The sequence below is a fragment of the Protomyctophum parallelum genome, assembly GCF_964188405.1.
Source record: "Protomyctophum parallelum genome assembly, chromosome: 22".
In the NCBI taxonomy this organism is placed as follows: domain Eukaryota; kingdom Metazoa; phylum Chordata; class Actinopteri; order Myctophiformes; family Myctophidae; genus Protomyctophum; species Protomyctophum parallelum.
In genome coordinates, this window is record NC_139714.1 from 25,872,617 (window position 1) to 25,885,716 (window position 13,100).

General features: G+C 44.7%; 1 protein-coding gene across 1 annotated transcript in view; it reads left to right on the top strand.

Moving 5' to 3' along the window:
- The window catches only part of LOC310853208 (membrane-associated guanylate kinase, WW and PDZ domain-containing protein 2-like), a 78,512-nt gene that overhangs the window by 5,172 nt on the left and 60,240 nt on the right, over nt 1-13,100 (top strand). Inside the window, exon 3 of the mRNA XM_083757449.1 lies at nt 3,193-3,375. Within this exon, the coding sequence (XP_083613575.1) occupies nt 3,193-3,375 (183 nt within the window). The remainder of the gene's footprint in view (nt 1-3,192; nt 3,376-13,100) is intronic.

Here is a 13,100-nt window from a genome sequence, read left to right on the forward strand (position 1 = left end):
GAGGGGGTGGATATTTGTGGGACGTATGCCGCTGCGCGTGCAGAGCTCACATGGGAGCCAAACGACGGGTGGATAACGAAGCGACGGCAAAACCCGATGGACGTGTAGCGGCAGCAGCAGCAGCAGCACGCTCTATAGCCACGTCTCCCTCCTCCGCCGAGGTGGGAAAAGGATAAAAGGGAGATTCAGTCGAGTGTGACAAAGCTCGTCGGTCCCCGAGAGACTCACGTTTGGCTATACGGGCGAGAAGAAACGTACCCGGTTCTTTCCCTCTCCTTTTCTCCAGGCTCCTCCCTCCCCATGCACCCTCCTCCTCCCAGCAATCCTGTCCTGGAACTGGTTCCCGAGTCACTCCTGAAGGCAAGCGTATCACATGCGTCATGCCAATTCCTTGCTTCCTTGGGAACGTAGGATGGGACTGATATATACTGCAGCGTTCTGGCACCGCTCCCCCCGCACACTCCATCTCATGTCTTTGCTGTCATATACGCTTTCCGTGCCTATACTCCAGCTTTCTGGCATGGGGGGGGGCGAGAGTATACCAGATGAAATGATAACTTAAAGAGAAGGGACTTTCTTGGCAATAGCACTTTGCACGGGAGCAAAAAAACAAAAGTGCCGTACCATAGCTGCATCTCTCAGCACCACGCTGCAGCCCAGCCGGCGCTGCAGTCAGACAATAGCCTGCTTTCCTGTGGATGCAGTGCCTCCTCCTCCTCCTCCTCCTCCTCCTCCTCAGTGGAGAAGCCTTACCTGCTCCTGCCTCGCCTCATGCCACCCCGACTTTATCCTGCCTCAGCGCCGAGGACCCTTCTTTCCCTGCTGTGAAGCATAGTGTTAATTACTGTAGGTTGGTGTGTGTGTGTGTGTGTGTGTGTGTGTGTGTGTGTGTGTGTGTGTGTGTGTGTGTGTGTGTGTGTGTGTGTGTGTGTGTGTGTGTGTGTGTGTGTGTGTGTGTGTGTGTGTGTGTGTGTGGGCGTGGGCGTGCCAGTACTCAACCCCAATACTTGGAGTCAAAGTACTAGATACTCCTCGTCACGTATTACTCGACTGCAAGTGAAAGTCATAGTCAAATGTGTATACCTTATATTAGTTATAAAGTACTTGAGTAAGTAGCTTGCCTTTAAAGGTCTTCAAACGTATTGTGCTTTCATAGTATTAAAAAGTGTAAATTACATTGTATTGACATTTAAAATGTAAATGAGAAAGAAAAGAAATAGAGCTTAAGTGTTTAATTCAAAAAGTATCCCAAAGAAACAAATGGTAAAGTACAGACTACAAATGTACTTAACGGTACTCAACTATTGGTAATAGGCTCTAAGTATGCACACAGAATAACTCTCCAAGCCCATTCCCTACTTCCTTCACAGGTGTTACTGATTATACTAATGAAGGCTCTGTTCCATTCCGGTCAAACAGAGTCAGTGTTAATGATACTAATGAAGGCTCTGTTCCATTATGGTCAAACAGAGTCAGTGTTAATGATACTAATGAAGGCTCTGTTCCATTCTGGTCAAACAGAATCAGTGTTAATGATACTAATGAATGCTCTGTTCAATTCTGGTCAAACAGAGTCAGTGTTAATGATACTAATGAAGGCTCTGTCCCATTCCGGTCAAACAGAGTCAGTGTGTTAATGGTACTAATGAAGGCTCTGTTCCATTCTGGTCAAACAGAGTCAGTGTGTTAATGGTACTAATGAAGGCTCTGTTCCATTCCGGTCAAACAGAGTCAGTGTGTTAATGGTACTAATGAAGGCTCTGTTCCATTCTGGTCAAACAGAGTCAGTGTTAATGGTACTAATGAAGGCTCTGTTCCATTCCGGTCAAACAGAGTCAGTGTTAATGGTACTAATGAAGGCTCTGTTCCATTCCGGTCAAACAGAGTCAGTGTTAATGATACTAATGAAGGCTCTGTTCCATTCCGGTCAAACAGAGTCAGTGTTAATGGTACTAATGAAGGCTCTGTTCCATTCCGGTCAAACAGAGTCAGTGTTAATGGTACTAATGAAGGCTCTGTTCCATTCCGGTCAAACAGAGTCAGTGTTAATGATACTAATGAAGGCTCTGTTCCATTCCGGTCAAACAGAGTCAGTGTTAATGATACTAATGAAGGCTCTGCTCCATTCTGGTCAAACAGAGTCAGTGTTAATGATACTAATGAAGGCTCTGCTCCATTCTGGTCAAACAGAGTCAGTGTGTTGATAAAAAAGCAGTTAATTAAGTCCTTGGCAGACATTGAGTTAATGGTACTAATGAAGGCTCTGTTCCATTCTGGTCAAACAGAGTCAGTGTGTTAATGGTACTAATGAAGGCTCTGTTCCATTCTGGTCAAACAGAGTCAGTGTGTTAATGGTACTAATGAAGGCTCAGTTCCATTCTGGTCAAACAGAGTCAGTGTGTTAATGGTACTAATGAAGGCTCTGTTCCATTCTGGTCAAACAGAGTCAGTGTGTTAATGGTACTAATGAAGGCTCTGTTCCATTCTGGTCAAACAGAGTCAGTGTGTTAATGGTAATGAAGGCTCTGTTCCATTCTGGTCAAACAGAGTCAGGGTGCTGCTAGTGTGCATGTTGGCTCACTGGAAACACTCTGCTACACCAGTGGGCCTCAAAGTTTCCTGGAGTTGGTTCGTTAATGATGTCATGGGTTAACACCTGTGGGAAGTATGTAGGGAAGGGCCCGGAAGTAAAGTACAGTTATTCTGTGTGCATAGAGCCTGTATTGGCTATACAGTCCACCACTGGGGTGTGTGTGTGTGTGTGTGTGTGTGTGTGTGTGCGTGCGCTGTGTATGCGTGTCATTACGGCATTCACTTCTAGTCATTTTTACTAATTGACTAGTTGCCTAGTTTACTAGTCGACGTTTAACCACCTATTATGTAATATATATATATATATATATATATTTGTACGTTTAAAAACGGTGTACATTGGTGACTATAACTATAATCTACCTAATCTTGAGGCCTACAAAATCGGGGGAAAAAAAGAAAAAAAAAACTATTGTTTTTTTTTCTTATCAACTAGTCAACTAGTACCAGCAAGGTCGACTAGAGGATTTACTAGTCGACTAGTAAACTAGTCGACTAGTTGCTTAATGCCCTACGTGTCATATATACTATACATGTGCGTTCACGTCTTGCGTGTGTGTATCTCTTTCTCTCTCTCTCTCTCTCTCTCTCTCTCTGCAGAGAAGCCACTGTTCACGCGGGACCCCGCGCAGCTGAAGGGCAGCTTCCTGACGACGGCGCTCCAGAAGAGCACCATGGGCTTCGGCTTCACCATCATCGGAGGGGACGAGCCCGACGAGTTCCTCCAGGTCAAGAGCGTCATCCCCGACGGGCCGGCCGCAGCCGACGGCAAGATGGCCACAGGTACGTGGCCATCTGGTTCTTTTAAAGCCATTTATAGGCCTGACGTCGATATTTAGAAAATGACTTTTTAAAATATATTTTTTTCTGAAAAACCTCATGTTTCTAAGTCAGTGGTTCTCAATGGTTTATGTCAAGGACCCCAAAAATGATATGTAATATGCCCCCCCCCCCCCCCCTCCAAAGCGTGAGGTGTAATGTGCTATTACTACCTCGCGCTGTCAAGTCCGCTCTCTCTCTACAAGTGTTAATAATATTCCAAACAAGATGCTCGGCTAAGTCAGAAATGAAGACGGAACATCGCCAGTTCTGATCGAAACCACGGAGATTCAGAGATATGGCCCGGCGTCGTAAACGAGGAAGTGAACGGCTGCGCGCAAAACATGTCCAGGAGCGCTGCACAAGGCGTTGCCTAGCAACGGCAATACAATCGTGCGTGCATCTGTGTGTGCAAGACAAGTGCCCCCGTGTGTGTGTGTGTGTGTGTGTGTGTGTGTGTGTAACGCGTGTATACGTGCCATCTGCAGTGCCGTGCGCTCTTCCATTAATCATGATGGGGTCTTTATGAGCACCATAACTCCTGGCTGGAGCCATGCAGGACTGGGAGACTGCAGCACTGCACGCACGCACGCGGAACGTATCTACATAAACATGTGTAAACACACACACACACGGCTGCTCTGAAGGTCAGGGCTATAGCAGGTGTGTCAATGCTCTCAGCATGCACTGATGTGTCTATATCTGCTGCTCTGGATGGGAGCGCGCACACACACACACACACACACACACACTCACTGATGTATCTATGTCTGCTGCTCTAGATGGGAGCGCGCGCGCACACACACTGATGTATCTATATCTGCTGCTCTGGATGGGAGTGCACACACACACACACACATTTATCACGAGCTTGCGACGGAATAACATAACGTTGAATACATTGGAACACTTAAATATTTCCTCTTTTCCTGGAAAGTAACTGTTTTGGACGCAAAACCGGTATACTGTAACTCGGAGATGTGTTTTTTTGTAGCGTCTTTCTTCTCCACCACAGGAGACATTAAACCATTTTGGGCGGGAACCCCTTTTGGTGATGTTATAATTTTAGCTATTGAAAAATAGCAGATCTACAAGCTCCTAGCGCGGCACCGAGTGGCACGCTACGAGCTTGTATAGGTCTGCTATTTTTTATCGTGAAAATATTTATTTCAGAAAACTGGAAGATTTAGAATTTTTTTAATTTCGAGCTCAGGCCTAAATGGGTTAAGGGGCCTGTATGTGAATGACCTTTTTGGAAATTGGAAATGTGCGGTCGTGAAGTGAGTCCCCATGCTCTGTGTTTGTGTTAGCACCCTCTGGGGGACTAATAGATTATCCTCACCACGCTGCTGCGTATATAAGCAGGGCTGCACACAACTTTTTTGGTCTAGTACTCAGAGGAGCACCTGGAGGAGTTACTTGGTGCTCCTAAAATGCGGCGACCCGTCTCGCCGGATGGATAAAAGAGGGGTGCATGAATAACTTATAGCAAAACGATATTTATTGGATAAGTGGGGACTGGGGAGTCAATGGAGAGTATTGCAACTCTAGATTCATCCCATTATACAAATAAATCTAGAGTTGCAAATTGCAGCTATAGGTCCATGTGTATTCCAGCCCTAGCATATTTTAATACAAACTTCTTAATACTATGAGGATAATATGAGCATCAAAGCAATATTTAGATACTTTTCTTTATTTAAATAGCCGATCTACTAGCTCACAACGTGTTGCGGAGGTCGACACGTTGTGAGCTTGCAGATCAGCTATTGCCTATTTGTTTAACATACGACACGTCGTACGGCGAAGCATACGTCAGGCTTCCCTCTTGTTTTTAGCAGAGGCGATGTCCACAGTCAACACAGAGTCAAGACAGTCAGACACACATGGCTCCTCTGTGCAAAATAAACAGTGTACACTACCCGACTTTACGATAATAAGGGACAGTATGTCGGGATACGCTGTTGTCATGTTGATAAGCTTCATATTGTGCAGCAGTGCCAGTCCGTGAGAGACGGCATCGCACACGAGCAAGTTGCATCGCACACGAGCAACTTGCTCCAGCACCCGGAAAACAAGCAGTGAGCAGCTTGGAATCCTCCCCATAGAGTGGAACCTCCCTCGTTTGACTAAGGACGCGCTGTGATTAGCCACAATGGCCAGTGTACTTGTGCAAGACGTGCTGTGATTAGCCAGTAGTAGCTACTTTGAGTGGCAGTCAGTGGAAAATGCTCTCGCCACAGAATGTGCTAGTATTCTGGCCATGATAATAATTCTGTGCGGCCCCAGCTGTTGGTACGCAGAAGCGCTTCCCGGCGCTTGATTGACAGCGCATTATGAATTTTGACGGCGCATGCGCACTGGCGCACCACTTATGTGCAGCCCTGTATATAAGTGAGGCATCCGCGCTAGCTCTCACCTCTCCCAGTCTCCTCCTCCTATACCCCTCAGATCCCTGCACCCTGCTGTTCTCCCCCCCCCCCCCCCAAAAAAAAAGTAATTGAGGAACTCCCATTTTCCGATGTGTTCTTATAACCCCTTCCCCTCACATCTCATCTCATCTACAGTATTCACCATCTCTCCCTCACATCCCCTCCCCTCCCCCATCCCCCTTCCCCAGACTCACTGTCCTACTTCTAGCAAAGCCAGCGTCGGCTATCTATCGGAATCCACACACAACCCCGCCACACCTGCATGAGATGTGAAACATCACAATTCCACACGGATGACTCCGGTGGCTGCCAGGATGGTGTCTAGTGGTGATAGACAGCGCACTTATTTTGTTCAAGTCACGTACCTCACCTCCTCAGCAGGATTGCACTAGTGTGACTGTCTTTATGGGACAGCTTTGAATTCATTTGAGGGGTTTCTTAACCCATTTACGCCTGATGTCGAAATGAAAAAAAAGTCTTTGATTTGTGGCGCATTTTCACAAGCTCATAGCGCGCCACTCGATGGCGCGCTATGAGCTTGTAGATCTGCTATTTTTCTATAGCTAAAGTATAATACAATGCTTAGTTAAAACACCAAAAGGGGTTCCCGTCCAGAATGGGTTAACCCCCACCCCCGCTTTGGACATGGCTGACATTGACAGTCTCTCAATTAATTAAGCTTATCAATTAATCTGTGTGCCTGTCACTAGGGGTTAGATCTACGTCAAGCGTTGTTTTTGGCAGCTAATTTAGATTTTAGTTTTAGTCAGAGTCTCTTGATTAGTTTTTCATTTAGTTTTGGTCACATTTTAGACGGCCCATCATAAGATTTTAGTCGAATAAATCTACAGTTGATTTGACGAAAACAACACTGATCTACGTCTTATCGTCTTTTATAGTGATTAATACGATCGATTGAGTAGTAATGCTACTTATGTTAGCACTGGGTTGCTAGGTGATGGTGTAAACGGGAACGGTGCGGGTCATCTTGATCGGCGCGCAAATCCACACCCCATCGTCTCGTTTCTTTCTATCGCCTGTATCTCCGCCGCCTTGTCCCAGACAGCACTTCTGGTCAAAGCGAGCTTTATTTGACGGTCCAATGTCTGCTCTCCGAGCGAGAGACGGGTATCCGGTCCGTCACAACAGATACGCTCCTCCAAGTAACATGAGTAACCTCCCGTTTGCGCTATTTGGCTCTTCCAAAATAAGGGTTGCAAAAATCCTGGCTAGTACGATTGAATTAATACTGTACTGTATGTTTTGTCATAATAATAATAATAATAATAATAATCAAAATCTACAAAGAAACTAGTAACTAATGTTACTTTTTTAAATACATGTAGTGGAGTAAAAGTACAATATAATATATTGTATAGATATATAATAATATCGGACATGTAGTAGAAGTAGAAGTAAAAGTATTGATAATTGGAAATACTCAAGTAAAGTACAAATACCTCAAAATTGTACTTAACCCATTGTGACCGGGCACCCATTTTGGTGTTGGCATCATGTTATGCTTTAGCTATTGAAAAATAGCAGATCTACAAGCTCATATCGCGCCACCGAGTGGCGCGATACGAGCTTGTAGGTCTGCTATTTTTGAAAAACATCGAAGAACGACTGACATTTTTAGAATCTGATCTCAGGTCAGAATGGGTTCGTCAGACCAGCGTGTGTCCAGTGGAAACCTCGTATGAATCTGATCTCAGGTCAGAATGGGTTAAGTACAGTACTTGAGCAAATGTACTTAGTTACTTTTCACCACTGGGTAGATGGAATTGTAGACGTTGAACTGGGATGCTGAATGCCGGACCTATAGCAGGTTGTTTGAACTGGGATGCTGAATGCAGACCTATAGCAGGTTGTTTGAACTGGGATGCTGAATGCAGACCTATAGCAGGTTGTTTGAACTGGGATGCTGAATGCAGACCTATAGCAGGTTGTTTGAACTGGGATGCTGAATGCAGACCTATAGCAGGTTGTGTGAACTGGGATGCTGAATGCAGACCTATAGCAGGTTGTTTGTGTTGAACTGGGATGCTGAATGCGGACCTATAGCAGGTTGTTTGTGTTGAACTGGGATGCTGAATGCAGACCTATAGCAGGTTGAACTGGGATGCTGAATGCAGACCTATAGCAGGTTGTTTGTGTTGAACTGGGATGCTGAATGCAGACCTATAGCAGGTTGTTTGTGTTGAACTGGGATGCTGAATGCGGACCTATAGCAGGTTGTTTGAACTGGGATGCTGAATGCAGACCTATAGCAGGTTGTTTGTGTTGAACTGGGATGCTGAATGCAGACCTATAGCAGGTTGTTTGTGTTGAACTGGGATGCTGAATGCCGGACCTATAGCAGGTTGAACTGGGATGCTGAATGCAGACCTATAGCAGGTTGTTTGTGTTGAACTGGGATGCTGAATGCAGACCTATAGCAGGTTGTTTGAACTGGGATGCTGAATGCGGACCTATAGCAGGTTGTTTGAACTGGGATGCTGAATGCAGACCTATAGCAGGTTGTTTGTGTTGAACTGGGATGCTGAATGCAGACCTATAGCAGGTTGTTTGTGTGAACTGGGATGCTGAATGTGGACCTATAGCAGGTTGTTTGAACTGGGATGCTGAATGCAGACCTATAGCAGGTTGTTTGAACTGGGATGCTGAATGCAGACCTATAGCAGGTTGTTTGAACTGGGATGCTGAATGCAGACCTATAGCAGGTTGAACTGGGATGCTGAATGCAGGACCTATAGCAGGTTGTTTGAACTGGGATGCTGAATGCCGGACCTATAGCAGGTTGTTTGAACTGGGATGCTGAATGCAGACCTATAGCAGGTTGTTTGTGTTGAACTGGGATGCTGAATGCGGACCTATAGCAGGTTGTTTGTGTTGAACTGGGATGCTGAATGCAGACCTATAGCAGGTTGTTTGAACTGGGATGCTGAATGCAGACCTATAGCAGGTTGTTTGAACTGGGATGCTGAATGCAGACCTATAGCAGGTTGTTTGGGATGCTGAATGCGGACCTATAGCAGGTTGAACTGGGATGCTGAATGCAGACCTATAGCAGGTTGTTTGGGATGCTGAATGCAGACCTATAGCAGGTTGTTTGTGTTGAACTGGGATGCTGAATGCAGACCTATAGCAGGTTGTTTGTGTGTTTGGGAGTGAACTGGGATGCTGAATGCGGACCTATAGCAGGTTATGTTGAACTGGGATGCTGAATGCGGACCTATAGCAGGCTGTTTGTGTGTCTGGGAGTGGAGCCCGCACTGTGCCTCATTTGTTACAGGAGGGAATTCTGCAGACTGGCAGATATGTAATAATGTATGATGCATTTTGCATAATCTCATGTTTACAATGAAACCGAGAAGAATATTATTAACCCATTTTGGACTGAGGTCGATAAAAAAAGGCTTCTAAATCCACATTTACGTTTTTCTAAAAAAAAACATGTTTCTATGTCAGTGGTGCTCAACCTTTTTCATGTCAAGGACCCCCAGAATTATCTCTATTGGGCCACGGACCCCCATCTCAAAATATGATGAAGCCAATATTTTAGTTAAAAATGTTCGCTCTGAAATAATGTATATCTTCAAACATTTGCACCATGTTTTCACGACTTTTAAAAAATAGCTAAATTATAACATAATGTTTAAAACACCAAAAGGGGTTCCCGCCCAGAATGCGTTAAGCATTCCAGCATATTCAACATAAAATCAATGTTTCACACGAAACGGATCACCCCCCCCCCCCCCACACACACACACACACACACACACACACACACACAACCGGCTGAAGAAATGAACAACAATAGCTTGTGTCTGTATATTATGGCTTACAATAAATATTTCATTTGAACTTCCACCTTGGACCAATTCCCAAAACATATCCGGGCTGCTAATTTCACATTGTTGACACACTATAAATCTGACTCTGGCAGAATGCCATGGTTCTGTTCATTATCACACAATAATAGACTGCACGCACGCACGCGCACACACACACACACACACACACACACACACACACACACACACACACACACACACACACACACACACACACACACACACACACACACACACACACACACCCATGGGTCAAGGAGACATGGTGTTATACTGTATGTCAACAGCCAGCTGTTGTACTAGACTGTTTGCTTGAGGTGAATATGTCGGTGTGAATATAATTATGAGCATTTTGACGGTGAAGGACAGCAGAGATGGAAACATGCATGGGTGTGGGCTTTATAGTTGAGGTCAGTGGTGGGGAAAAAAAGTGCTCACATTTTTGAGAGGCGCCGTAGGCCCTCCTATGTCCAAACTTAGTCCTATAAAGTCCCAGCCCAATTATTTACTTGCCTTTGTTGTATAGTTACTTAGAGTAGAGCTTAACAATACTGTTAAAGAAACATCTGAAAATGATGTTGGGGCGTAAAACCCAACGTTTGTATTGTTGGTTATTCTCATTCTCATGTGTTATTAATCGAATAAAAGTAACTTATTGCAGAGAAAGTGTTTTTCTTTACAAATCAAAACATTAGCCGAATTAATAATCATATAGCACGCTGTGCTGAAAATACGAGGTTTTTAAAAATATCGATTGAATTGTATCGAATCGAATCGTGACCTTACAATCGAAAGTTGAATCGAATGGCAGACAGCCCTAATAATTTACAATTTAGGCATTTAGCAGACGCTCTTAATCCAGAGCGACTTACATTAAGCAAGAACAAAAAAGCATGGGAATACATCACATAAAACATTTATCATGAAACATGCGTAAGCTAAGAAAGTAACAGTGGAATATCTATATAATGAAACTATACATATAAACTATACATATATACTACTATGCCAGGGGTCCTCAACTAGAAATGCTGAAGGTCCACAAATACTTTTTGAATAAGGCCATGGTCCAGTCTCATGCGCGCGCAAATACAATTGCGGGTCTCGGGACACGTGGGCCCCACAGGGTGGGGCTTCCCCCCTCGCCCCCCACCCCTAGAAACGGCTATGCCTGTTTAGTACAGTCAAACCAAGCTTATACAAATCGGGTTCCATCCAACCAACCAATACTGTGGTGCAGACTATGAAAATATATTTTTTCACTTTGACAAATATTCATTATTCATCTCTAAAAATCCAATTTTGTTCACACATTCAACTGAATGTGTGAACATGTCACTGCGACCCCAGCTAACAGCTAGTAGTGAGCCAGTCAGCGCAACATTGTCATCATGACATGCCGGCCCATAATACACAGGCACACACAATCAGTCGGTCCACATTCAGAGCGTTAATTGCATTGCTCGGCATTGAGCGGAGAATTCAACTCGCGGTCGCGGTGACTCTTTATTCTATAATTTCTCCAGGGTCCGCAGAGAGGTGTGCCGCAGTATTTATTTATGGTTTATTGTCTAACCCTATTATTAAGGTTTTTGTAGCAGTCAGTTTATATTGGGGGGGGGGGGGGGGGGGGGGGGGGGGTCCCGAGACAAAAACGTTGAGAACCCCTGAACTATAGTACCAACAAGGTCAACTAGTGGATTTACTAGTTGCTTAAATCCCTAGTATCTATCAACGTGTATACTTAAAGTGTGGAAGCTGGATGCCACTTAATTGTCCTACTATATCGACAATTGATCATTACATTTACACGATAAAGTAGCGCAGTTTTTACTTGGAATGCAGTTTAACTAGGAACTAGTTGAATCATTCGATGTCAAATACTCGCCGCCGATAGTAACGGTGTGTATATGCGTAAATCCCTTTAGGGGTGCATTTTTATCTGAATCAACCCATGTGTGTGTGTGTGTGTGTGTGTGTGTGTGTGTGTGTGTGTGTGTGTGTGCGTGCGTGCATGAGGGGGGGAGGGGGGTGCATGTGTTGTTTTATGTTTTATTTTTTTGCAGCTGTGAATGCAATGAAAGCTTGCTGGTCTGCCACAGCCTTGCGTTGCAGACGCAACGCAAGTCTGTGTGAGCATGGCATGGGACGGACGTGGCAGCACCATACCATGCGCTCGGGTCACAGTCATTTGTTCTCCCGCCTGTGTGCGAGGACATTGATTGCGACACCTGGGGCTCAAGGCAAATGTCGGCCGCATTTACCTGGATTAATTAAAGCGTCCCTGCATGTCACGTTGCCCTGAGGCGTGTTCTAACTCCGTCAATACCAGAGGAGTATTAGCTACTTAAGCCCACATTTCTTACGCCAAATAGATAAAAAAGAGGTTCAAGTGAGCTTGTTTGTGAGTGTTAAATGTTGAAATTGTTAGCTATAATAACATGCCCAAAATAGGTATGCCACCCACGGTTGAAGTGGTTAAAATGCAAACCCAAATACCCCAATTTACTGTGTAAAAGAGACAATGACTGCGACTTCTTAATCGAGGCCTTAACGTTCATTGGCTTGTGTCATTTAGTGGGGTCAGCCTCGTTGGTCAGTGGCACCCCGCCGTGGAGCTTCGATTCTCCTTCGGCGATCAATCAGAGGAATCGACGCAACGTCGCGCCAGTTGATTTAGAAGACGTGGCATTGAGCCAACTGTTAGTGTTTTCCGATAGTCTACCGCTTACATTTACAAAGCGCCCGCGAGAGAACTGGACAGCATTGTCCCGTCGTTAGCAGGGAGAGGGACAATCACTTAAAGGACCACTTCACCACTTTTCAACCTATCTTCATTATAATAGAAGATTTTTTTCTACTCGGTCTGTGTCTCATAGGAGGGCTGTGGGCAGTTTAGAAACCGTCCTCCAGTGACATCATTAGGCAGATTTCTTTTTAAACAAGATTATTTTTCAAAAATGTTTAGATTTTCATTATCGTGAGAACGATGGCTTCCATTTTCGCATTGCAACTTTTCAGGACTAGAAATCCTGCAGTTTCTATTAGCTTGTATTCCCCATCGATGATGTCACTGGAAGACGGTTTCTGAACTGCCCACAGCCCTCCTATGAGACACACAGACAGAGTAGAAAAAAAATAGCGCCATTTTTGTCATGATTATTAGTGAGGACCTAGTATATGAAGATAGGTTGAAAAGTGGTGAAGTGGTCCTTTAACACCTAAATGCTGTGTGTTTGGGAAGGATGTTTACCTATCCTCTTTATCTTCCGCCGTAGTCTGAAAACCCACCTTTTCAGACTCCATCATGGCCCATAGCACTTATCCTACCCCCTTAAATAGCATTTCTGTAGACTTAGATAGCATTTGATACAGACTTATAGCATGTTATGTAGACAGC